We start from the raw sequence: 24,033 nt of genomic DNA on the forward strand, positions 1-24,033 counted from the left end.
AATTAAGCCCTCCAACTTTCTACAATTTGTATATTTAAGAATCCTAAAAATCCTAAATTCTACCCACAATTAAATACTAGCTAATATAATTAATTAAATCATAAAAATAATTATTAAAATATTGTATTTCGAGTGGAAGTATTTAAATTCGTTATTTTTTGAAATTTGCTAGTTTAATGCTTAACATGTTTTTATTTCACTCGATAAATTAATTTAGCCCTAAAATACTAAAATTCGTAATTCATTTAAAATACCAAATTCTTGGCTTAAAATAAAAATATAACTTTAAATTTTACACATCAAACGTCTTCGGTCTACTTTCCCGGTCCGACATCGAACATTCGTCTGAAAACTAAAACTTGAGACAAGCACTAGGTTTACTTGTACTGTTTTTGGGCACTACAATTTCTATCAGTTTACCTTATTGCATCTAGTTTTCTGTGTTTCTTAATAAACATTATGGTTTGTATTTATTGACGGTGTTAACTTGTTGAGACATTTCAGGGATCCATTATCTGGTGTTTCGTCTCCAGTGGCCTCATGTAGTCAGCTTGAAGTTTCCAGAAGTACTCACATGCCTTCTAAAAGTCAGTCACGATCAAAAACTCAGAAGTTGACACGGAAGTAAGTACTTATCTGTTGTACTTGAGATACATAATATAGTTAGATTCTCTGCTAAATGTGTTCTTTTCCATAAAATTTTTTGTGTCGTATCCCTGATTTTTTTGTTCCAATTTTCAGAGATTTGGGAATGCATAAAGTAGTATTAGCGGATAATGTGCTTGAGGATGGCACAAATTTGTCATATATTGTTCAAGGAGAGGTAAATGCGATAAAAAAAACTTTATTCACATCACTCCTGTTTAAAATAAATTCTTAAAATTGCTTATAGATGCATTCAGAATATTTTTGGCGATGATGCTAAAGGTTTCTTCACAAAAAAGCATTTCACCTTTATTAAGTTATTTTATTGAGCAGAAAAGGCTGGAGGGCTATAAAGTAAAAGGCGGTATTTTCTGCTTCTGCTGCAAAAAAATGGTAATGTTATACCATAATCTTTATGTATTATCTATGATTATGTTTTCAATAGTGCCCTTCCATTGTATATAATGTACGCCAGTATTGCACAATCATTGCACACCTGCATATTATTATGATAGTTGCTTCTTATATTATTCTCTTACATTCCTGTAAAATACTCGTCTTTGATGACATCCATTTTTTATTCATAGGTGAGCCCTTCACAGTTTGAGGCTCATGCTGGTTTTGCTTCCCGCCGAAAGCCGTGAGTGTTTTTTTGGGCCCCTTCTTTTCATGATTTGCTTTCAAATTTCATCATCTTTTATTAAACATATTCTCATTAATCACATTATTTTATATTGGTTCGAGATGTTTACCGGATTCTGTTCTTATTTTAGCAAGTATAATTTTGCCATATAAACATGGTAGAATCTATATGACCACATCGGAGCATTTTTATTTAAGCTTTCTGAATGTATTTATAATTTCTTTTTTTTTTTCAACCAATTTTTTTTTTGCTTGCCAGTTATGATAACATATTCACGTCTGATGGTGTGTCACTGCACGAGATATCCCTTGGACTGTCTACCCTCCGTAAATCATCTTCCAAGGGAAATGATGATCTGTGCTCTATATGTAAGGAGGGGGGCAAGCTGTTGTGCTGTGACAACTGCCCACGAGCTTTCCACCCTGGTTAGTGAACTTTCTTTTTTGCTCTATCATGGTTGTGCTATTTGTCAACTTTCATGATGGATTTTATGTATTTAATTTACTTTTCAACATGCTGTGATTCGAAAGATTCATGCCATGCAACATATTATTATTGTTTTAAGATTTTCTCCTCAGCATAAGAAAGACTGCAAAACTCAATTTAGACCCTCGCGTCTCTTTTTCTGGTTTAAGCTGGATATCAGCATGTGTATGGACAGTCTTTCTTATCATTTCTGCACATGTACGTACCTCACATAACTCACCTGGTTTTACTGCAGAATGTGTTCCACTTTCAAGTATTCCACAAGGAAAATGGTATTGCAAATACTGCGAGAACATGTTCCAAAAGGCAAAGGTCGCTAAGCTCAATGCAAACGCAATTGCAGCTGGAAGAGTGGCTGGTGTTGATCCTTTGGAAGAAATAAAACAGCGCTGCATTCGAATTGTTGGAATACTTGAAGCTGATGTTGGTGGATGTGCACTTTGCAGGTTGTGTTCCGGTTCTTCCTTGTATGTTATAAATTATTACTACATGATACTGGAGCTGTTCGGCTCTACTTTTATGCAAGCAAACGAATTGTGCAAGTGGTGTGCAGAATCATTTTTAGGGTGGAAATCAGTACACTTCTGATAAATTCTTGATATAACAATTGGCATCTCCTTTACTGTAAATTTCCTTGGATTATTCTATCACTGGTTTGAGTTTCAATTCTTGTAGGGATCATGATTTTAGTGCAGCAGAATTTAATGACTCTACGGTGATTATTTGTGATCAGGTTATAGGCTCTTCTCATAAACCGAAGCAGATTTTCTAAATTAAAGGAAAATACTAGTGGTTTCTAATTTGACAAACATTCTGATCATTATTTTTTAGTGTGAAAAAGAATACCACGTGGGTTGTCTGAGGGAGAACAAGATTGATGACTTGAAGGTTAGTTGATTCTGTGACAATGCTCATCATTCGTCACTTTTCAGATACAATAAATCCACTTATTGCATTCCTTAGAGAAGAATCTCGACCATGTTTGTTACAGGAATTGCCGGAGAAGGAATGGTTTTGCTGCACTGAATGCCTAACCACAAACTCCACTCTCCAGAAGTTGATTTCAGATGGAGAGCAGATGCTTCCACAACCTGTCCTTGACATTGTGAAGAAGAAATATGAGGAAAAAGGTTTCGGAAATGCCTCCAATCTCGACATAAAATGGAGACTTCTGAGTGGGAAAACAGCATCCGAAGACACCAGGGCATGGCTTTCTGGTGCAGTCAATATTTTTCATGTTAGTACCTGTCAGAATACCACTTTCACCTCAAGAGACGAATAATTTATGATTATTCAATTATATGCGAAAAATACATTTTAAAATTTCATTTACAAAAATTATTGCAGGACCGATTCGATCCTATCGCTGATTCTAGCACTGGTCCTCGTGATCTTATTCCTGACTTGGTTTATGGGTAAACTAGTATACAATATATTTGCACATGTGCCTTGTTTTGTTATTTGAGCTAATGAAAATAATTGCTGACGATTGTGACAGGAGGCAGTTCAAAGGCCAGGATCTTGGTGGCATGTATTGTGCCATATTGATTGTCAAGTTAGGATTATTCTGATATTTTAGCATATGAATGGTTCTTTCGATTTACTCTCTATCCTGATTCATTGTTTCTATAGCTCGGAGGTGGTTTCTGCCGCGACTTTTCGGGTTTTTGGGCAAGAAGTTGCGTAGCTTCCCCTAGTTGCTACACACAGTGACTCGCAAGGGAAGGTAAGTTTACTCGGTATTGAAGTTACGTCAAGGTTTCCCAGAATCCGAAATTCAAAGCTAAATATTTCGTGATTTGCTTCTTTAACAGGGATATTTTCCGTCACTCTTCTTTTGTGTTGAAACACTGCTCAAATCTCTCAACGTGAAAGATTTGGTGCTACCAGCTGCTGATGAAGCTGAATCACTATGGAAAGAGAGATTTGGGTTCAAAAAACTTGGTGAAAGATTTGGGTTCAAAAAACTTGGTGAAGAACAGGTACCTTTATGCCCTTGTCTCGTATATTAATCTCAAGGATCAAATTTTCTTTAATGCGCATATTGAATTTATTTTTTCGCCTTTGCAGCTAGATCAATACACAAAGAACTACCAACTGTTGATATTTCAAGGGACATCCGTTTTACATAAATCTATCTCTCAGCCATCTTAGTGTTGGCGTATCAACCTTTTTTGTTCCATTTTTTCCTTCCCAAAGCCAGCTTTTGTTTGGTTGGCATGCAAATTTTGTGCAAGAAAAGGGCATATTCAATTGTACATGCTTCAGCAAAATTTTGTGAATTGTTGTATTATATGTTAATATGTTTTTCCTTTTTCAAATATGTTTTTGTGCGTTTTTGGCTTCAGAGTTACAGATTGAAGGAAAAAAAATCAAAGAATATTATATATCAATGTAAAATATACACATTGATTATATGCTATACCCGAAAACATTTGATATCATCGGATTCATTTGTATTTTTATGAAGATTCACTCCATTACTCTCCTTTGATGGAGTTAATAATCAACTTAAATTAATTTATTTTCAGTTTTTGGAGACTCACATACAAAGCTTTAGTCATAATTTTCTGAACTGGAGATCAAACTCTTTTTGGAAATGTCGAATTATTGTTCTAAATCAAGACCTTAACTTGAATTCCTTGGTGGTGAGTAAAATACATATTTTTGTGAATCCATATTAGTGAAATTGTTGTAAGATATATAAAAGTTATTTTCTTTTTTTTTTTCGATTACACACGAGAGGAGGGGGACTCGAACTAGGGGGGGTGAGACCAGGCTCGTCATTTCTCAGTCTCTCTCTCACCCAACTGAACGAGTTTACCCATTTGCCTTCCAAGATGTGTGTGAGAATGTAAACAGCAAAATTATCGAAAATAGAAGCCATTGGAAGCTTTTTCTGTGAGAATCGAACCATCTTTGAAGCTAAATTATCGATAATCGAATCCCTTGGAAGCTTTGTCAATGAAGATCGAAGCTATTGTAAGCGTTTTCTTTTCAAGCTGTGTAGCAAAACATCTATTTTCTACTCCGAAGAACTACCATTAACGACCCTTGAAGCTGTAAGTTAAATTCTTGAATAGAAAAAAAAAAACTTTCACCAGCATATGTAACTTTTATTTCTTTTTCTAATTTGTTTACTTATCGAAAACAACACTCATTTTTGTAGAATGGACTCTGGAGTTGGGTTTTATTCCAACCTTGCATTTTTGGGTTGCTGCAAGTGCAATGACAAAACTGTTTCTGATTTCAATTATGAGCGGATCTAGTTTGGATGACATATTTCAGAGTTTGTCGAGTAACTATGAACAAATTAATCCTCAACATGTCACTACAACACATAGTTCCGCATCACAAGATATATGTTACATTGAACATTGATGATTGGTGATACCCCATAAAAGTCCGGGTCATTTATTATATGGATAATCCAATTCGGATTCAATATGCATAGTACTTTTCTCAGCAGCCGGGCATGGTGATGTCCGGGATATTCTTTCCTCGGGCAATCAAGAGCCCGGGCTCCCATGCAAGCTCCTGAGATCTTTTACCCGGGCTACCTCAATAACCGCACCACACTCGAGTGATATCTTATCTGTCAGAACTGCAGGGATTTGGTGTGTCAAGGAAGCTATCAGAAGCAGGGTATGGGCAGCCACCTTACCATACTTAGCAGTGGACACCGAAAACAAGATAATGATGAGATCTCTTCTTATAAATAGCAGGTACCAATCTCATTTACAGATTCTGGAATTTTGAGCTTTAAACACTCACGTATGTCACCACATATACAGCCATTTTTACTCTTCTTCACCTGCTGACTTAAGCATCGGAGTGGCCACGCCGGACACCCTAGCGACACCCATTCACGAGTTCCTCTACTTGTTTGTAGGTTCCGATTGAAGACATTATCTTGTCCAAATTTCATAACCTACAACTATCATTACTATCCGGTGGATTGCCCACGTATTGCACACCCGATTCACCTGGATCACATCAATGATGATGTCCGTAATATGGTGCATCTTCACATGTGTCTGAAGCTGACTGTGATCGAATTGATGCCCGACAAAAAAGACAAGATTTTAGGAGGCTTATATATGGAGGGGTAAAATTCATTCGATCCTTTATTTTGTTTGCCAATGACTTTGCTGTTGATTTTGATAATTTTTTGGTTATCGTTGGTTAAAGATGCATGGTTTGGAACTGTGTTATTTATTTAGTGATTTTGATATTTTTGTGTGATGTTCTACTGATTATGTATAATGAGTGTCATTTTGTCTTGAAAGTATTACTCGATTTAGGTTGATGAGTCCTTTGTGATGTATGGCATTGTTTATTAAATTATTTTTACATCTTTCATCTTTGAGTTGAAAGTACTGATTTTATTTATGTACAATATCTTATTCGTAAGGGACGGGGAAGATGACAGACAATACAGAAGTGACAACGAGCTTGAAGAGGCCCCCATACAGAATTCCCTTGATTCTTAGTTTCATTGCATCCGTGAGGAGGGGAAAACCTTCAAGGATGCTACCGATTTTAGAACCAATATTAAAATTATTCTTTAGCTATAAGACCTAGTTTTTTAACAAGAAAAATGATAAAGAAAAGATTATTGTTGTTTGTAATTAACGTAATTGTAAATGGACAGTTTATGCATCTAGGCATAAAGCAGAAAATCTATTTGGGATTAGAAAATGCAATTTACAACACACTTAGAGAAGACAATTTATTTGGTACGTAGAAGACATTTAGGGGCCGATTTAGTTTGGGTTGCAAAATTTCTGAAGGACAAATTGAGAGGAGAGCCATCTTATCGTCCATGTGCAATGATGAAAATATACATAGGGAGTATGGAGTATATTTCGAGTATTGCAAGGCTTGGAATGGAAATGAATTATCTATGCATGATCTGCATGGCACATATAAGGGGATTATGATAAATTAAGATGGTATTGCTGTGCGATTAGATAAACAAATCCAGGCAGAGTGTGAGATTGATGCATTAACTAATAATTTCAAATGTTTATTCATTTGCTTTAATGCACGTGCCATTGGTTTTGCAACTGGTTGTAGACCGATGATTTTTCTTGATGGACTTATATAAAAAATAAGCACAAATTCAGTATTTTTCTTGCTGTGGCAAAGGATGCCAATGATGATATTTTTATATTGTTCTATTATGTAGTGGATGCTAAGAATGATTGTAGTTGAGAATGGTTTTGTTTTCATTTGAGAGGTGGATCCTAATTTCGCAACACATCATGGTGTTCCAAAATTTCACTTTTTCCCCCGATAGACATTCTGGTATTATCAAGACGATTATGATATTATTCCCAAGTAGTCTTCATGCTTATTGTTTGAGGTGCTTGGTGGCTAGTTTTTTGAATCAGGTTAGTAAGTACTTTTATTTGAAATTTCGAATAATATTATTACTTGATTTTGATATAAACTATTGTTTTTCTAATTTGAAATGTGTTAGTTTTGTTGTCATTACAGGTGATGCCAAGTTATCCGCTACACAACAAAAAACATTCGACTTCTGTGTTCAAGAAAGTTGCATGTCTCTTCACAACATGAATTTACACAACACGCAAAATATCTTGGAATCCATGCCTCTTGCAAGTACGTTTATTACAAGTTCTGATCTAGAGAGTTGGATGAATTCTTTGTTTCAAGGAAAATGATGGGGTGTTATAAAATAATAAAATGGCTGAATGTTGGAACAACTGGGTTAAGCCAGCTCGTCATCTCTCTCATTGTGGCTTTGTCGGACCATATATGTTTGCAAATCATGAACATGATGCACCGACGACGCGAAACAACGTTAGTCAATAGTCAAGAATTAATCCCAAAGAAGGAGAAGACTCTAACCAACACATATAGAATCCCAAAATTTTAATATGCTTCTGTCTATTAAGTCAAAGTTGATGTCTCTATATGATTTTTGTGACTGGTATTTCCATATTGAAATGTATCATCAAGCGTATAAAAGAATTATAAATCTTATTACGACATTTGACATGTATGATGCCAACAATGATGAAGGATCTATAATCCATGCTCTTGATATATGTAGTCAACCAGGTCATAGGAAGACTAGGAGGATACCGTCCCAAGTTGAAACTCGTGTGTCAATGTGTGGTGGTTGTCATAAGCGAGTGCACAACAGACACAATTACAAAGAAGCCATAGACTAGGTTTTTTCGATTCATTGAAATAGCATCTTGATGTTGAGTGGTGTTGTTATTTGATATGCTGGTAATGTTTAACACTGATGGTGTTGTTATTTGATGTATTGGTGATGCTTAATACTGGTGTTGTTATTTTTATGGAACATGGTTATTGTGCGAATGGAAATTGCATGTCTGATTTTTTTACATAAAATAATTAAAAATACGGAGGAATCAAGTATATACGTACAATCTACATATATGGTACAAAATGAAATAAAATTCGATATAAGAATTGAGTTTTTATTTATCATCCACTACTTACAAAGAAGTTTATCTCATGTTCGATAATCTTAATCCATGTTCTTTTGTCAATGTGATAGAGGTCGTATTTACGTATTTTAGTGCATCTTGTGAGTCTCACTTTGCATCATTTTGTTTGCATGGAGTCTGTATTTTGTTCATTTTATCTTAAATCATATCATATGATCACTGCTCACTGAGTTGCACGAATGTGCAGGAGAACGGCGGGATACTGGATACTCATTGTGCTCGATCGACTCATATATGTTCCCAATTTCAAATTTAATGTACCGGATTTACTTGAATTTGCAACATAAAATAACTAGTTGATAATTAATTCCTATTTATCACTTGAGAAATGAAATATGAATATTTGAGAACTCTTGGGTAATAAACGAGTTGAATTTATGAATATAGATATTAGCAACAATTTAATATAGTGAAAATCAAGTGAAATCGTACATCTAAATTCTTCCTTTCATTGATTTTAAGCATGCTTGTGTGCTCGAATTAATATTAATTAGTAGATAATAATCACATAGTTGCTTTAATTTTTGAATAAATCTTGACTATTTTAATTACGATACTTAATATAATTTAAAATTACACTTTCTGCGGGAATGAAATTTGTGCTTAACCGAGCACTAAAACTTGATATCATACACTTGTGGTTAACAAAATAGTGCAATAATGTACCGGATTTAATAAAGTATGTACCTTATGTCAATACTAATTTACGAGATACTCAATGTGCTCGATTGATTCCTATTCTGTGGTTTGTGCCCGAAATGGTCAATTATTGTACCGTATTCAGCCTGTTATGCTCCAAGTTAAATTGGGTACTTTTCAATTGCCATGACACTACCATGTTCATATTAAATAGTCATATATATTCGATTCAAATGTGCTCGATTTTGCTCAAATTAGTACCATAATTGTTCATGAAAATATTCAGACATTCAGTCTATTACATGGAATGACAATTTCGAAATATGCATATTTTTGCCACCAACAAAATTAACCCAAACAACAAATTATACAACTTAGACGTTTTTAAATAATCCATTCGCATGCATAGGATAATATAGACACTGCAACACGGGCTCGATAATCACTCATATTCACATCCCTTTGTTAAGCTCACATTTCATCTGTGTCACGGGCCAGGAACTCGACCCACATGCATGTATAGATGCTGCATTCAAGTGTGTTTTCCCATGAAAAAAACCTGATTGGGAGTGGACGCATCAAACCAAAAATGATAAATTTTTCAAACTTGATTCTTAAATGCTAATCCAACATAATATAGTCATAGTGTTACTCACAAAAACATTTGCAATTACACTTGCGAATGGATCACACAAAGGAATTCCACATTCTGAATACGCCATCATCAGAAGTTTTATAAACAAGTAGAAACCAATGCCACCTTTGATACAAAGGGAAAATGATATATTTGCATCTTGTAAATAGTTTCTGTTAGAGTAGATGTCCTGCAAGCCAACTGTTGGATAGAGATTTTATTGACTCAGTTATAATTGACAATCTTTATTTTAATATAATTAATTATTTCATGGTTTGTTATTTCTTTATCTGTATACTCATGTTATCAAACATAGATAAAGACCTTGATTATACTTTAATACAAATGAATAGTAATTCAATGTTGAAACTCGTTTGTAAACATTGTATGATCTAAATTCGTTCCTAGTCGATTCAGCCGCTTAAAACATGGATAAAGGTCGCTTGGGCTCGAGACTAGCATTTGTGATGTTGTGTACTGCGTTTCTTGGTAAGGGCATATAGATGTCAACATGCAGATGGGTAGTCATATGATGATTATACCGAACAACCCTTTCTCGGACTTTCCAAGTGGTTGTCATTCATCGAGAGGATAAGTCCGTGGTTATAATTGTACACCATTAGTCCTTACGACCCGGGACAACACTGAGGCTTTATATGCTAGGGCTGTGCTTTGACTTGTTTACTGGCTCCAGGAGAGTCATCAGGTGGTGAGGTTGTGTACAGTTGCGAAACATATTGGAGCCAGTGTATTGTAGTTGGAGATTCACCGCTCACCTGCGGGTGTGGATATCCTATGTGATCTGATGAAATTATAGTGCATGGAATCTCTGGCCAGAGTATGATATGTACGTTAGAGAAGGAGTTCTCGAACGGTACATGCGATGCCATTATTTATATTTATCACATAGTTATCGAATTAATATGCAACCCTCGATGAACCAATGGTTGCAGATTCGATCGAGATATATGAGATGAAGGGACCGTACTGTACGTTGATCATAATCGACTGGTTCTCGCAGGCACTATCAGTGATACCTATGGGATCATGGGACGATGCTACTAGTCGCTCTTACCATGATCCAATGGGTGCAATAAAAAATGAGTTCTGACATTCTTAATCAAGGTGTTGATGAAAAAGAATGGGGCTAACTAGGGTAAGCCCGAATAAAGGATTATGTCCTGAATCACAAAGAGTTGTGAACCCACGGCTAGTTCTATCCCTGAACCATTAAGGATCACACAAGCACTTGATTGTTTGTTCCCGTTGAGAGAATAAATTCAAGAAGTTGAATTTGAATTTATATTATATAGTAAATTCAAGGAGTTAAATTTATGATAATTAAATTTTGAGAGAATAAATTCAAGGAGTTGAATTTATAAAATTTGAGAATTTAATTTATTAATCTCAAATATTGGGTTTATTAGATATTAAATTTTGGAGGTGATATAAATTCAAGGAGTTGAATTTATAATTTAAATAATAAATTCAAATATTGAATTTATAATGATTTAATTTATTAAAATCAAAAGCTGAGCTTATTAATGAATAAATTAAATATGGTGGATAATATGTTAATGAGCTTGTAAGAGTACAAGTCCAACATATTAAATAATTAAAGTTGTTAATGGACCTTGATTAATTGATTAAATTAGTTGGACTAATCTAATTAATTAACCATGCCCATTAATATTAATTGAAGAGCCCAATTATTATACTATGATAATTAGGTCAATGGTTAATCCAGACTTGTGCTGAGTATCTATATATCCATGTGATCTCAGGTTCGAGTCTGGGGAGGCACAAGCTCCAGTGCATGGGCTGGAGAGTTCTATGAGTAACCCATACGACGCCTATGGAAAGCCCGTGAGGGAAAAGGCCCCATTGAGGGAGCCCAAGATCGGGATAGCCTTGGGTCGATTGGGGCAGTGGGCTATATGGGCAGTCCACAGCTCAATTGGTACCAGGACTCTTGATATCAATGTACTTATCCTACAGGTCATGGGATCGAGTCCTGGGGAGGCGAAAGAAACCCCTTGGTAGGGAGGGAGAGATCCTATGAGTAACCCGTACGACGCCTATGGAAAGCCCGTGAGGGGATCTAAGCCCAAGATCGGGATAGCCTTGGGTCGATCGGGGCAGTGGGCCGTATGGGCGGTCCACTGGGCCTGTAATGGGTCGTTACATTTTCTATCATCATCTGTCTTGGAATCATTTTCATCAAGGTAGCAGCACAATTCACACATTTGTTATTAATAAAAAAATATCACAAGTCCCAAAACCATTGTTTTCTTCATCAGATCCTACCACATAAGTCATTGTTTTCTTTTCAAATTTCAGTTAAAACCTTCAGCAACAAAGCATTAATCTCACTCACATCACATGAACCATTCCTTGAATTAGTTCCTACACCTTCATTAATTTATTTCTCCATTTCAAACATATTATCCTGCAAGTACAAATCAACCTCATTCTCAATTTTCTCAATATTCTCCTACTCCTCAATCACAGCTCCAAACTCATTTTTACTCTTCAATTGAAAACCTGCTCAAAACTCAAGAATATCTTTATCAACAACCATCTTTGACATTCGAATTCTCATAAGGAGCAAGCATTTTGAATTATCATATCAACAAAAATACTCATTCAATATTCACAAGCATTTTGAATTCTCATTCAATTACAAAAAAAAAAAACAAGTATTTTGAATTCTCATATCAACAACCGGGTGAAAATCGAGCAGTACAACCTAAATATAAATCAAATAAATTATAAAAAAATATTATACAAATATTCAATACGTGCATCCATACACTCATAAATATGTTGGTTCGGAGATTTGAAAATAAAAATAGCTGACAAGGGCAAGTCAATAAATAAATATCCTCCGAGAATTTACCGTTAATTTAATTAGAAAAGTTAATAATTTAGGGGGGGGCGAAAATTTCAAATTTCAAAATTCAAAACGTAGTCCCCCATTTTGTTCAAAATCCTAAAAGCATCCTAATCTTTTTACCCTAAAATACACTGTTTTCGTTTTTTCCACACCATTCCCGTTTTCCTGGAACTCCCATCCTCTCCCAAAGGTACTATAAGATTTTGTTTTCTTTCAAAATTGTTGATTGTTTTACTTATTTTGATGCTCTAATTGAATCGAATTTCTTTTTCTGTTTGTGAAAGTGATTATTGAAGCTACTCGAAATGGGCGGCCAGATCCAGTACTCCGAGAAGTACTTCGATGACACCTATGAGTACAGGTGATTTGATTTATACTTTTTTTTTTTAGATTTTGTCGTAGAAGAACTTGTTGAGCGATTTTGGAGTGTTCAGGCATGTGGTTCTTCCGCCAGAGGTGGCCAAATTGCTTCCTAAAAATCGACTCCTCTCGGAAGTAAGTGATTCATATCCTTTGTTTGTGCTGATTTGAGGATTATCGTGGTCATTTGTTTCTTTAGAAATCAATGATTTTCACTTTGGTGACTGAGAAATTATGTGACTATACGTGAATCAGTTATAATTTTATTATGCTCCGACTGAGTTATTGTTGAAGGAGTGAAGCATTTTTTTTCAGCTTTTTACCTTTTAACTTTAGGTAGACACTAGTTACCCTTGCCCCACCTGCTCGATGCCATTTGCTTTAGCTTAATTCCTCGATTTTAAGATAACTCTTCTCATATAACTGTGCAAGATTCCTAGTGTCTCGGAAGAAGTTTGATGCTCTGATTATGACGTTGTGTCTTTTCAGCAAAAAGAATGATTCTCTCCCGTACTATACACGCATACCAAGCAAGAACAAAACAAAAGCATATATCAATTTTGGTTTAAAGAAATTGAAGTCAAATTTGCCCTGTTAACTTTGGGCCTTTATATCAATCAGTAGGATGGTTTTCAATTCCTCCTTATACAGGGTCATGAGAAATCCAATTAGGTTACATTAGGATTGATGCAATTGTTTCTTTGAAAGGATTTCATAAGTTGGTTTTGAAGCCCAACCAATGCCGAATCCAAGACCCGGTTCACGCATGAAACCAGCGCTAGTCTTATTCCCATGATTTCAGTTCGGGGGAATTCGGAGTCTGGTGAAATGGTTCGGATTCAAATTGAGAAATTAAAATCCAAATAGCTGACACTCGTCCAACAAAATCGATAATGATCGATCAGAAATCATTTCATTTCTAATCCTTCAATAAACACACCTATATTAAATTTTTATGCCAATTTCAAATCTTTCAGTCGCAACCTGTGTGTTGAATGTGCTTGTGTTTCTTGTAAAACCACTGAATTAAAAATGTTCGCCATCACATAAAAATGGCATGGCCATAGATTAAGAGATCTCAGGCAGTCATCACACTTCCAGTTATGGACTGTGGTTGTATTTATTCCTGAACCTTTGGAAGTTGTGTTCTTGGTAAATTTTCTTTTGTTTTCTTCAATCTTGCTAGTTCTTAAATCAAACTTTTGGCTAATGGATTACTTTTGTTTTAATAGAATGAATGGCGAGCAATTGGGGTCCAGCAGAGCCGTGGGTGGGTTCACTATGCTATTCACCGCCCAGAGCCGCACATCATGCTTTTTAGGAGGCCACTGAACTACCAGCAACAGCAGCAAGAGAACCAAGGTTAACGGCAAAGCATGGGTAATTGTGTTGGTGTTTCCCCAAAGTCAGCAAGCTTTACTTGTAAAAGTTTACTCTGTTTGTGTTTCCCCAAAGTCAGCAAGCTTTACTTGTAAAAGTTTAATCTCTTCTCCTCTGCAAAGGCATTGCACCTATTACATATTACGATCTACATTAATATGCTATGGCTACAACAAAATGTTGAAATTTCCTTCTTCAACTGACTTTTACGTCACTTCATATCGTTAATTTAAACCCTTTTTTCGAACCAATCCATGGCCCCAATTATGTTGTTCCATCGTCGCATTAGTTGTCAAGGTTTCCTTGCTTCCTATATCAAAAACTTCATGCGTGTCTTAGTGCTTCAGGGAAAAAAATAAATCATTTTTTCCATGATCGATCTTAACGTTGTTGCTACTTTTTCTATGTCCATTGTTAATATTACGGTTTAATCTATGCTATGTTGGACGTGTTTCAACTTCTCTAGTCTTGTTATCAAATTATTGATGTTGAATTTTTATTATTAATCGAACCTAATGACTATCATCATATATGGAGTAAAATACATGTGGTATAGTATATGGAGTAAAATACATGTGGTATAGTATGTAGTCGATCAAAATGCACTCAGCAATGACAAAACCTTCCTTTTCTTTTTATTTTTTTAAAGAATTGAGCAACTGATTGTTTTTTTAATGTTGTTTGCTATACATAATTAAAAATAAACACTAATATTGCACAAGGCGCGTAGAACTTTGCAAACAAATGCTTTTTAAATAATTAAAAATTATTTATAATAAAAGTTAATTGTTGTGTAACTGGTTTTTTCGTGTCTAAAACGTAACGGGAGTTTTAAAATTTTTAATTTGACATTCAATTTTTTTTGGACACTCGTATGGTTTAAACAAAATAAATATTCATAAAGCATTTGTAAATATATATTTAGTGACCAAATCATTTGGTTTCAACTATTCCGAAATTAACGGAGATATTTTTTGTTGAATTTCCTATGAACAATCTTCTTGGAAATTACTTTCTTTAATCTCTGAATTAGGTCCACGATCGGATTACGTTCATATTCTAACTTGCACTAGAAATTATAGAAGATATTTTGCGTAGAGATCAAAAATCAAAAACGGCTCAAACCCTTAAAATTATTCTTAGGGGTGGCCGAAAATTTTGGAGGCTTTGGTAGGAGAGATTTCGAAATTGAGGCATGTTGAAGGCTAGGGTTTTGAGGCCATCTACCTAAATACATAAGCCCTCAACCTAATTTCCATAATTGTGGATTTAGGTTCCTTGTACAAACTCAATGGCCTTTGTTAATTAATTGTGTAACGATCATGAGCTATTAGACTGAACCAACATGGACCTCGGCCCATACCCATGCATCACTACTGGTAATAGTTCGTTAAAATGGTCCAGCATGAGCCGAAGCTCATGTCCATACATCGCCACTAATAGAATATCTCACTCTTGGAAAGTAGTTTCTTTCGCTTTCCTAACACTTGAACCCAGGACTTCCAGGCGTAAGTACCTTGAGGTCCTGGGTTCAAGTGTTGGAGAAGGCGAAAGAAACCACTTTCCAAGAGTTAGATATTCTATGAGTGACGGTGCATGGGTATGGGCTAGGGCTCATGCTGGACAATCCTAACGACCCATGACCAGTAGTAGTACATGGGTATGGGTCGAAACCCATGTTGGTTCAGCCTAATGGCCCATGATCGTTAAAAAAAAAGCGCGCTACCCAACTGGTACCAATACTTTAAGAATCTAGGTACTTAAGCCTGAAGGTCCTCGGTTCAAGTGTCGGGAGAGGCGAAAGAAATCACTTTCCAGGGGTGGGATATTCTATGAGTGACAGTGCATGGACATGGGCTATGGTTCATGCTGGACCATCCTAACGATCCATGATCAGTAGTGATGCATGGGTATGGGCTGAGCCCCATGTTGGTTCAGCCTAATGGCTCATGATCGTTATAAATTGGACTATCCCAACTAGTTTAATTAATTATATTAAAGTCCATTAAGAATTTTAATTATTCAGCCAACCAGATCAAGTGGCGCAACGTCAGCAGCTTGACGCATGAGAACTTCTCAGGAGGTCACCAATCCCAGTACTACTCTCACTCATACACGCTTAATCCAACATTTCTCCCCCAAAAAAATATAGAAATATGCTTCCTGAGAGACTTGAACCCATGACCTCACTCTGATATCAATTGTTAGGATCAAGCGCTTACCACTAGGCCAAAAAATATAACTATCACCGAGGTGCAACTTCATTTTCTTATACATATGACAACGCAGATTGCACCTACTTGGGTGCTAATGGATCGGGCTGTTAGGCCCATGAGTCCGGAGAGGTATGTGCCTATCTGTTGATGCTGTCTCATATTTCTTATAGATCAGTCTTACTAATGAAACTTAAAATTAATAATTTATTATATGTTAAAACCTGTATTTGAAAATTTAAGTTTCATTAAAATTATGTTATTTTAGTATTATTTGTTTATATTTAAATATATTACTAAATATATTTTATTTTCAGGTTTTCTACATGTTGGTAAAATAATGATAACTCAAGCTACAAAATTCAAATTGAGGTGTTGAAACATTTCATGTTCGCAATCTTGATTTTGATGTTAACAAAATTTGTTGTTTTGTTTATAAAAAATTTACCTAAGTGCGCAAAAAGTTGAAACTGATCAGGCTTCGAACTTATCAGTTATCGAGCCAAAACTGAAGCTATCAAGACGCAAACTGAAAGTGCCAACTGATTGACCAAACCGAACCATTCCAACTGATATATCAAAGATAAGTTCAACTGATAGGTAGTTCAGCAGAAGAACTTCAAAAGCATGGCCAGCTGATGAAGAGTTCAACTGATGAAGAGCCCAGTTGACCAGTTAAACTAAATCAGTGAAATCAGTTCAGCTGACGAGCCAACTGATTTCACCAGACCAACTTAAGACCAGTTCAGAACATCAGTTAGAAGTCGATCAGTTTGCAGAACAAGACAAGCTTATCTAAGTGGAATCCAGCTTTGCACAAGGGTATAAAAGTAATTATCCAATCAAAGGACAATAATGAACGTTGCAGCAGAGCTTAAAGTCGAGACGTTCCAGAATGGATGTCAAAAAGGACAAGACACAAATTTCGAGGAACAGATTCAAACTGCAACGAACATATTTGAAAGATCTTGATATACGGTTACATTGCCTCTATATATACAAGATCAAGACCATCGACAAACAATACATATAGAAGAGAGAATAATAAGTGTGTGGAAGAAGATAGGGCACGCTCAACTCATATCAGCTTATAAGAAGCAACCGGCCCAGATTTGAGGGAACACTTCAACGTGTTATCAGCTTAGATTAGAAGCACAATTTCCTTAGTGTGTGAGAACACTTTCGTGTTGTATTCATAGATCCGTTCTCACACACGCACACACAATCACTCACATATACAGAGAGTTAATCTTATTGAATAGCTGAGTGAGTCTTGCGCAATGACATTAAACTTGTGTATGTGGTCTTTAACACATAGACGCTTAACAAGTGTTGGCTGGAAGATGTTGCCTTCAGTCTAGGCTAAGAGTTCAGTTAGGCAGTAGCGTAAGTCCTAAGCTAAGTAGGTTTGTACAAGGTGTTGTATAAATCAAAGTCTTCTAGTCGAACCCACCCGAGGTGGTAGCAGGGGTTACGTAGAAACACTTGAAGTCTCTGAACAACCATAAACATATCTCGTGTCTTTAACTGTTTAACTATTGCTTTGAAACTTATTTGATCTGTGGAGCTGATATCAGTTCAGTTCTCCTCATAACTAAACTGATACAAGCTCGAATTGATCCATCTTTATTTCAATTATTCAGTTTACACAAGCTAAAAGCTTTAAACTGATAATCTTTCTTAACAAAAAATTACTTCGATTATTTTTCGCTTGGTTTAAAACCAAAATCGATTTAATTCATCGGTGTTTATATTCTTAGAACACAAGCAATTGCAGCTCATTGAGAATATTGTGTTTGAAGCACCCTCGCAGGTGCTAACAACCTGCCATCATGAGGTGATTCAAACATGTTTTGGAATCCTTGAGCAAGTATCTGCAACTTTACAGAAGACATGATTGCCTAAAAAATTCATTAAGATGAACAAATTGGGCAAATATCAAAAGGATGACAGATTTACTTTTACTATGACCAGCTTATAGTAAGAAAATCATAAATATTTCATTATTTAACCAAATGAGGTGAATCAAAATGTCAAATTCATCTATAGATAATTCTCTACATGTTTTCTATTCTGGGCAAAGTCAAATTTGGATACTAAAGTCGTGGATCATAGCATTCAAAGAAGGGCCACAGAATTGAAGTTGGAGAAGACAAAAACTAATATTACAACTATATATTTATGATGATTTAAATTAACCTTTACTTTTACGCAATTTTTCTTTATAGATATATATAATTTGGGTAACATATGATAATTGTTGGTTAATCTGATAATTAATAGTGGAAACCATATTATATACATGTATATTTACTTATTTTATTTTTTGGGACCATTATAGTGGTTTCCTTTCATGCTTTTAATTTTTATTAAACAATTTTATGGAACTCAAGAATAATCCTTAAACCTTGACAATTTCATAATTTGTGTATTTCACGTTTTCATTAAGTTTTTAAAATTAAAATTGTAAACATGTTCTAAAAATAAAAAAAAAAAAACAAAAAGAGAAAGATAATTAAATTTAAACTTAAAAATATCCTCTCCATGGTACGATATCTTACTTACTAAATATATTACTTGCAGACAACCTACACTTGGGTAAATAACAATTTAAGTTGTTGCAAGTTTTTGGCGTCGTTGCTGGGGAGGTATAAATTAAGTTTAAATTTCTTATTTATGTTTTAATATAAATATTATGTTGTTTTTACTTGTATGAGTATTTGGATTCGTAAACAAAGTAGTAGACTTATTCGAATATCTGAAAATATTTTAAACATGGATGATGTTTCTAATAATCAAGATGATGATGATAATAATAATAATAATAATAATAATAATAATAATAATAATCAAGGAAATGATGAAGAAAGAATACTTGGGCACCTTATGAATCCAATTAGAACTAGTGAACCATCTTGTTTTGTATTTCCACCTGATGCGTCTAATTTCAATTTTAAACCTCAAATTATTCAATTTTTACAAAATTTTCATGTCTTAGATTCTAAAAATCCATATTTACATCTAAGAGAATTTGATGAAATTTGTAACACTTATAATGATCAAAATTATAGCATGAATATAATTCGATTAAAGCTTTTCATTTTTTCTTTGAAAGATAAAGCTAAAACATGGCTACCAAATTTGAGATCAAGATCAATAAGATTGTGGGAAGAAATGCAACAACAATTTCTCGAAAAGTTTTTCCATTCCCATTGAACAAACTCTTTTAAAAGACAAATTACAACTTTTTCTCAAAAACAAAGAGAAACATTTTATCAATGTTGTGATAGATATAAAGAATTACTTAATACATGCCTATATCATGGTTTTGAAACATGGAGAATAGTTTATCATTTTTATGAAGGTCTAATACCTAAAGATAGACAAATGATAGAATTCACGTGTAATGGAACTTTTGAAGATAAAAACCAAAATGAAGCTATGAAGCATTTGGATTCATTAGTAGAAAATGCTCGAAATTGGGATAATATAGGCACAATAGAACCACCAACAACTAAAATCAATAATTCAACAAATGAGAGTGTTACCTATAATATTTAAGATGATATAGATATTCAAGCTAAACTTGCATCTTTAGCAAGAAAAATTGAGTCATTAGAAATGAAAAAGAATGATCAATTAAAAAGTACTCAAGAAATTGTTTGTCATATATGTGATACACATGATCATTCTACAAAAATTGTCCAACACTACCTTCATTTAAAAAATGTCTCAATGAATAAGCAAAATTATGTTAACAATTATAATAAACCAATTTTAGATCTTTTATCACAATCATATAATCCTGGATGGAAAAATCATCGAAATTTTAACTGGTGGAATGATAATAATGCATAACCTTCACAACAACATTTTCAAAATAACCAAAATCATTCAGGTTATATTCCCTATGTTATACCTCCAAGAAAAAACTTTGAAGATGTAATGCATGCACTTAATATTCAAAACAGTCAATTTATGAGTGATTTGAAAGAAACTCTTGCAAAATTTGCATATGCACTTAATATTCATGAAAAAAGAAAATTTCCATATCAACCTCAATCTAGTCCTAAAAATCAAAATTAAGAGTTAAATAATAATAAAATTGATCAAATAAAATCTGTTATTACCCATAGAAGTGATAAAATATTTAATGATCCATATAACAATAAAAACAAGGATCGTTTAAATTCAAAGAGTAATGATGATGATCATGATACTTTTGAAAAAGATGATACTTTAAATTCTAAGAATAAGATGGTGAATGATAACTCATCTGGAATAGTAAATGAGTCAAATAAACTTTCACCGTTTCCTTATGCATTAACAAATCATAAAAAAAAAAAGAATGATTATGATATCTATGAAGTTTGTAAACAAGTAAAGATAAATATTTCATAGATACTATTAAACAAGTACCTTCCTATGCAAAATTTTAAAAGACTTATGTACTGTGAAGAAAAAATTGCATGCGAATAAGAAAGCATTCTTGACTGAAAAAGTAAGTTCTATTCTTCAAAATAATTTTAGTTTAAAATATAAATATTTTGGTTGTCCAACAATTTTATATATTATTAGAGAAAATAAAATTTAAAAAGCTTTGTTAGCTTTGGGAGCAAGTGTGAATTTATTTCCTTATTCAGTTTATGAAAAACTTAATTTAGGAGAATTAAAACCCATTTCTGTTTTTCTCTTACTGGCTGATAGGTCAATCGAAATATCTATAGGTATTGTAGAAGATGTGTTGGTTCAAGTCGATAAATTCATATATTCTATAGATTTTATTATTTTGGATACACAACTAATAGAAGTACATAATGAAATTTCAGTAATATTGGGACGACCATTTCTAGCAACTTTAAATGCTTTAATTAATAGTCGAAATGGAACAATGAAATTGTCTTTTGGAAATATGACTCTATAACTTAATATGTTCAATTTATGTAAACAACCAAGTATTAATGAAAATGAATATGATAATGGAATAGAAACAATTGTGGAAGAAAATATACAAGAAGAAAACATAAATCAACGATCTGAAATTTTTCAATAGAAAGTTTTGAGTTTGAAAACAATTTTAAATGAGATGATAATACAAAATTTGAATTAAAAGTTTTATAATTATAATTGAAATATGTATTTCTTGGCGAAAATAAAACATTACATGTTGTAATTTCTTCCACTCTTCTACAAAATCAAGAAGAAGATTTAATTAAATTACTTTAAAAATATTAAAATGCAATTGTATGGATTTTGAAAGATATAAAAGGTATAAATCTTTTAATTTGCACACATATAATTCACTTGGAAGAAAATGCTAAAACATATCAACAATTACAAAGAATGTTAAATTCACATATGAAAGAAGTTGTTTAAAACTATTAGATGCTGAAATTATCTATCTAATCTCAGATAGCAAATGGATAAGCCCAACACATGTAGTATCTAAAATGTCAGTATCACTGTTATAAAAAATGAAAAAAGAGAGTTATTACAAGCTAGGATTCCATCTAGTTGGCGTATGTGTAATGATTATAGAAAATTAAATAATGCAACTAGAAAAGATAATTTCCACTACCATTTTTAGAACAAATTCTAATAAAAATAGCAGGTAATTCTTATTACTATTTTCATTTTGGGTATTCGGGGTATTATCAAATACCTATAACATTAGAATATCAAGAAAAAACTACTTTCACTTGTCATTTTAGAACTTTGCATTTAGGAGAATCCAATTAGGTTTATGTAATGCTCCGGCTACTTTTCAAATATGCATGTTAAGTAATTTCAGTGATATCATTGGAGAATTTGTAGAAGTTTTTATGGATGATATAACTGTTTTTGAAAACTCATTTGAAAATTGTCTTAAAAACCTAGAAGAAGTATTAAAAATATGTGAAGAAAAAAATCTTGTTTTAAATTGGGAAAAATTTCATTATATTGTTAAATTTGAGATTGTTTTATGATATGTGATATCTGAAAAAAGAATTGAAGTTGATAAAGCCAAAGTTGATGTGATTGCTAATTTAACATCACCAAAAACGGTCAAAGAAGTTTGATCATTCTTGGGTCATATAGGATTTTATATAAGGTTTATAAAAAATTTCATCATAATATCTAAACCAATTTCAAATCTTTTAACAAAAGATACACAATTTGAATGGACTAGGAAATGTGAAAATGCTTTTAAAAAAATAATTAAACTTTTAATTACATCACCTATTTTACAATATTCAGATTGATATTTACCATTTGAATTAATGTGTGATGCCAGTGATTATGCTATAGGAGCCGTGTTAGGGCAAAGAAAAGAAAAAAAACCTTATGCAATATATTATGCTAGTAGAACCTTAAATAGTGCCCAAATAAATTATTCAACTACTGAAAAATAATTACTTTCAGTAGTATTTATATTAGATAAGTTTTGATCTTATTTAATTGGTTCTACTACTATTGTTTACACTGATCATTTTGCCGTAAAATATTTATCAAATAAACAAGATGTTAAGCCAAGATTAATACGATGAATCTTATTGTTACAAGAATTTGATATTATAATTAAAGATAAAAAAGGAAAAGAAAATGTCGTAGTCGATCATTTATCTAGAATAATGACTGAATCATACCATGATGCCCAACAGTAACCACAATAGCCCCCTATAATAAAATACTGATGAAACAGTTAAATAACAATAACGATAATTATAAATCATGCATAAACATATAATAAAATGAAATATGCAATGCATGAACAAGACTCAAAAACAACAGGATAATATAAGCCAATAAACGGTACAATAACAACAAGAATAATGCTCGAGCAATAACACACAGAAGAGCTACATCGTCATGTATATAAACCGCTCTTCCAAGTATGCGAGGTATGCTATGTTGTGTCCAAATAACATCCACGACTCGGCCTCCATATAGCCGATATCGATACCACAGGAAGACACAATAACGAACGACGTATGATGTCAATATCTCAAATGCATATCACACAGAAAATACATCAAGATATATGCAATCATATTTTCAGTCTAAGGGAGATCTAGGCTCGAAAGCCACTCGCTGATTCCGAAATAACCATGTGTGTTCGGAATACAATATAACAAAACAACTGTTAACAAGAATGATAGGCTCAACGTGTAAGTCATAATATCATGCCCTAAACTAAACACCATAATATGTCAAATAAATAAACATGTAAATCAACAAGATATTTAATTTACATAATTTATATAATTCACATAAATTACATGAGCCACTTATATATGAGTAAACATAATTTATAATTTATCGCCGTATGTTACCGAACTGTAGCATACCTAAATTGACTTTGAACAACGACCCAACAACAATTAACTTTCCTTCAAAATTCTTGGCCTAAAATGAGTAAATATTCATAAGACTAAATAAATTCACCAATAACAACAAATAATTTAATTTATTTAACTATGATTCCAAAAATTCTCAATGTTGAATATTATAGCCACAATTCTCCAACAAAGCTAAAATAATCCAACTTATTTCAAAAAATTCCTAAAGTTGAAACTATTTACTAAATATTCAAATTAACTATTTAAATACTACAATTTTGTCCCAATATTACATCAGAAGACATCAAA

The 24,033-nt window shown here is 33.4% G+C and overlaps 2 protein-coding genes and 1 long non-coding RNA gene across 9 annotated transcripts; all 3 read left to right on the top strand.

Moving 5' to 3' along the window:
• Positions 1 to 574: 574 nt before the first annotated feature.
• Positions 575 to 3,928, top strand: LOC140986613 (increased DNA methylation 1-like). Its single transcript, XM_073454919.1, has 13 exons — positions 575 to 624; positions 742 to 823; positions 1,233 to 1,285; positions 1,547 to 1,713; positions 2,010 to 2,241; positions 2,450 to 2,507; positions 2,606 to 2,662; positions 2,766 to 3,011; positions 3,122 to 3,189; positions 3,273 to 3,329; positions 3,407 to 3,437; positions 3,589 to 3,756; positions 3,845 to 3,928. The coding sequence occupies exons 1-13, from the start codon at positions 575 to 577 to the stop codon at positions 3,926 to 3,928; spliced, it is 1,353 nt and encodes a 450-aa protein (XP_073311020.1).
• A 604-nt stretch (positions 3,929 to 4,532) lies between these two features.
• Positions 4,533 to 8,377, top strand: LOC140985836 (uncharacterized). 3 transcript variants are annotated; one of them, XR_012176867.1, is made up of 4 exons: positions 4,533 to 4,756; positions 5,818 to 5,882; positions 6,189 to 7,402; positions 7,865 to 8,375. It is a non-coding gene; the product is annotated as an uncharacterized lncRNA (long non-coding RNA). The 3 variants fall into 3 exon arrangements; XR_012176866.1 differs by lacking the exon at positions 4,533 to 4,756 and adding an exon at positions 5,172 to 5,499 and having other exon boundaries at positions 5,667 to 5,882; positions 7,865 to 8,377; XR_012176865.1 differs by lacking the exon at positions 5,818 to 5,882 and having other exon boundaries at positions 7,865 to 8,373.
• Positions 8,378 to 12,536: 4,159 nt separating this feature from the next.
• Positions 12,537 to 14,443, top strand: LOC140985701 (cyclin-dependent kinases regulatory subunit 1). Of its 5 annotated transcripts, none has more exons than XM_073453587.1 (5): positions 12,537 to 12,642; positions 12,737 to 12,813; positions 12,887 to 12,947; positions 14,045 to 14,192; positions 14,242 to 14,443. In XM_073453587.1, exons 2-4 carry the CDS (start codon positions 12,758 to 12,760, stop codon positions 14,177 to 14,179), a joined length of 252 nt encoding a protein of 83 aa, XP_073309688.1. In that variant the 5' UTR covers positions 12,537 to 12,642; positions 12,737 to 12,757; the 3' UTR covers positions 14,180 to 14,192; positions 14,242 to 14,443. The 5 variants fall into 5 exon arrangements, 4 of the variants coding, with proteins under 4 accessions (XP_073309688.1, XP_073309689.1, XP_073309687.1 ...); XM_073453588.1 differs by having other exon boundaries at positions 12,538 to 12,642; positions 14,045 to 14,217; positions 14,268 to 14,443; XM_073453586.1 differs by having other exon boundaries at positions 12,538 to 12,642; positions 14,045 to 14,217; positions 14,272 to 14,443.
• The last annotated feature ends 9,590 nt before the right edge of the window (positions 14,444 to 24,033 follow it).

The sequence above is a fragment of the Primulina huaijiensis genome, chromosome 10 (assembly GCF_012295235.1).
Source record: "Primulina huaijiensis isolate GDHJ02 chromosome 10, ASM1229523v2, whole genome shotgun sequence".
Lineage (NCBI taxonomy): Eukaryota > Viridiplantae > Streptophyta > Magnoliopsida > Lamiales > Gesneriaceae > Primulina > Primulina huaijiensis.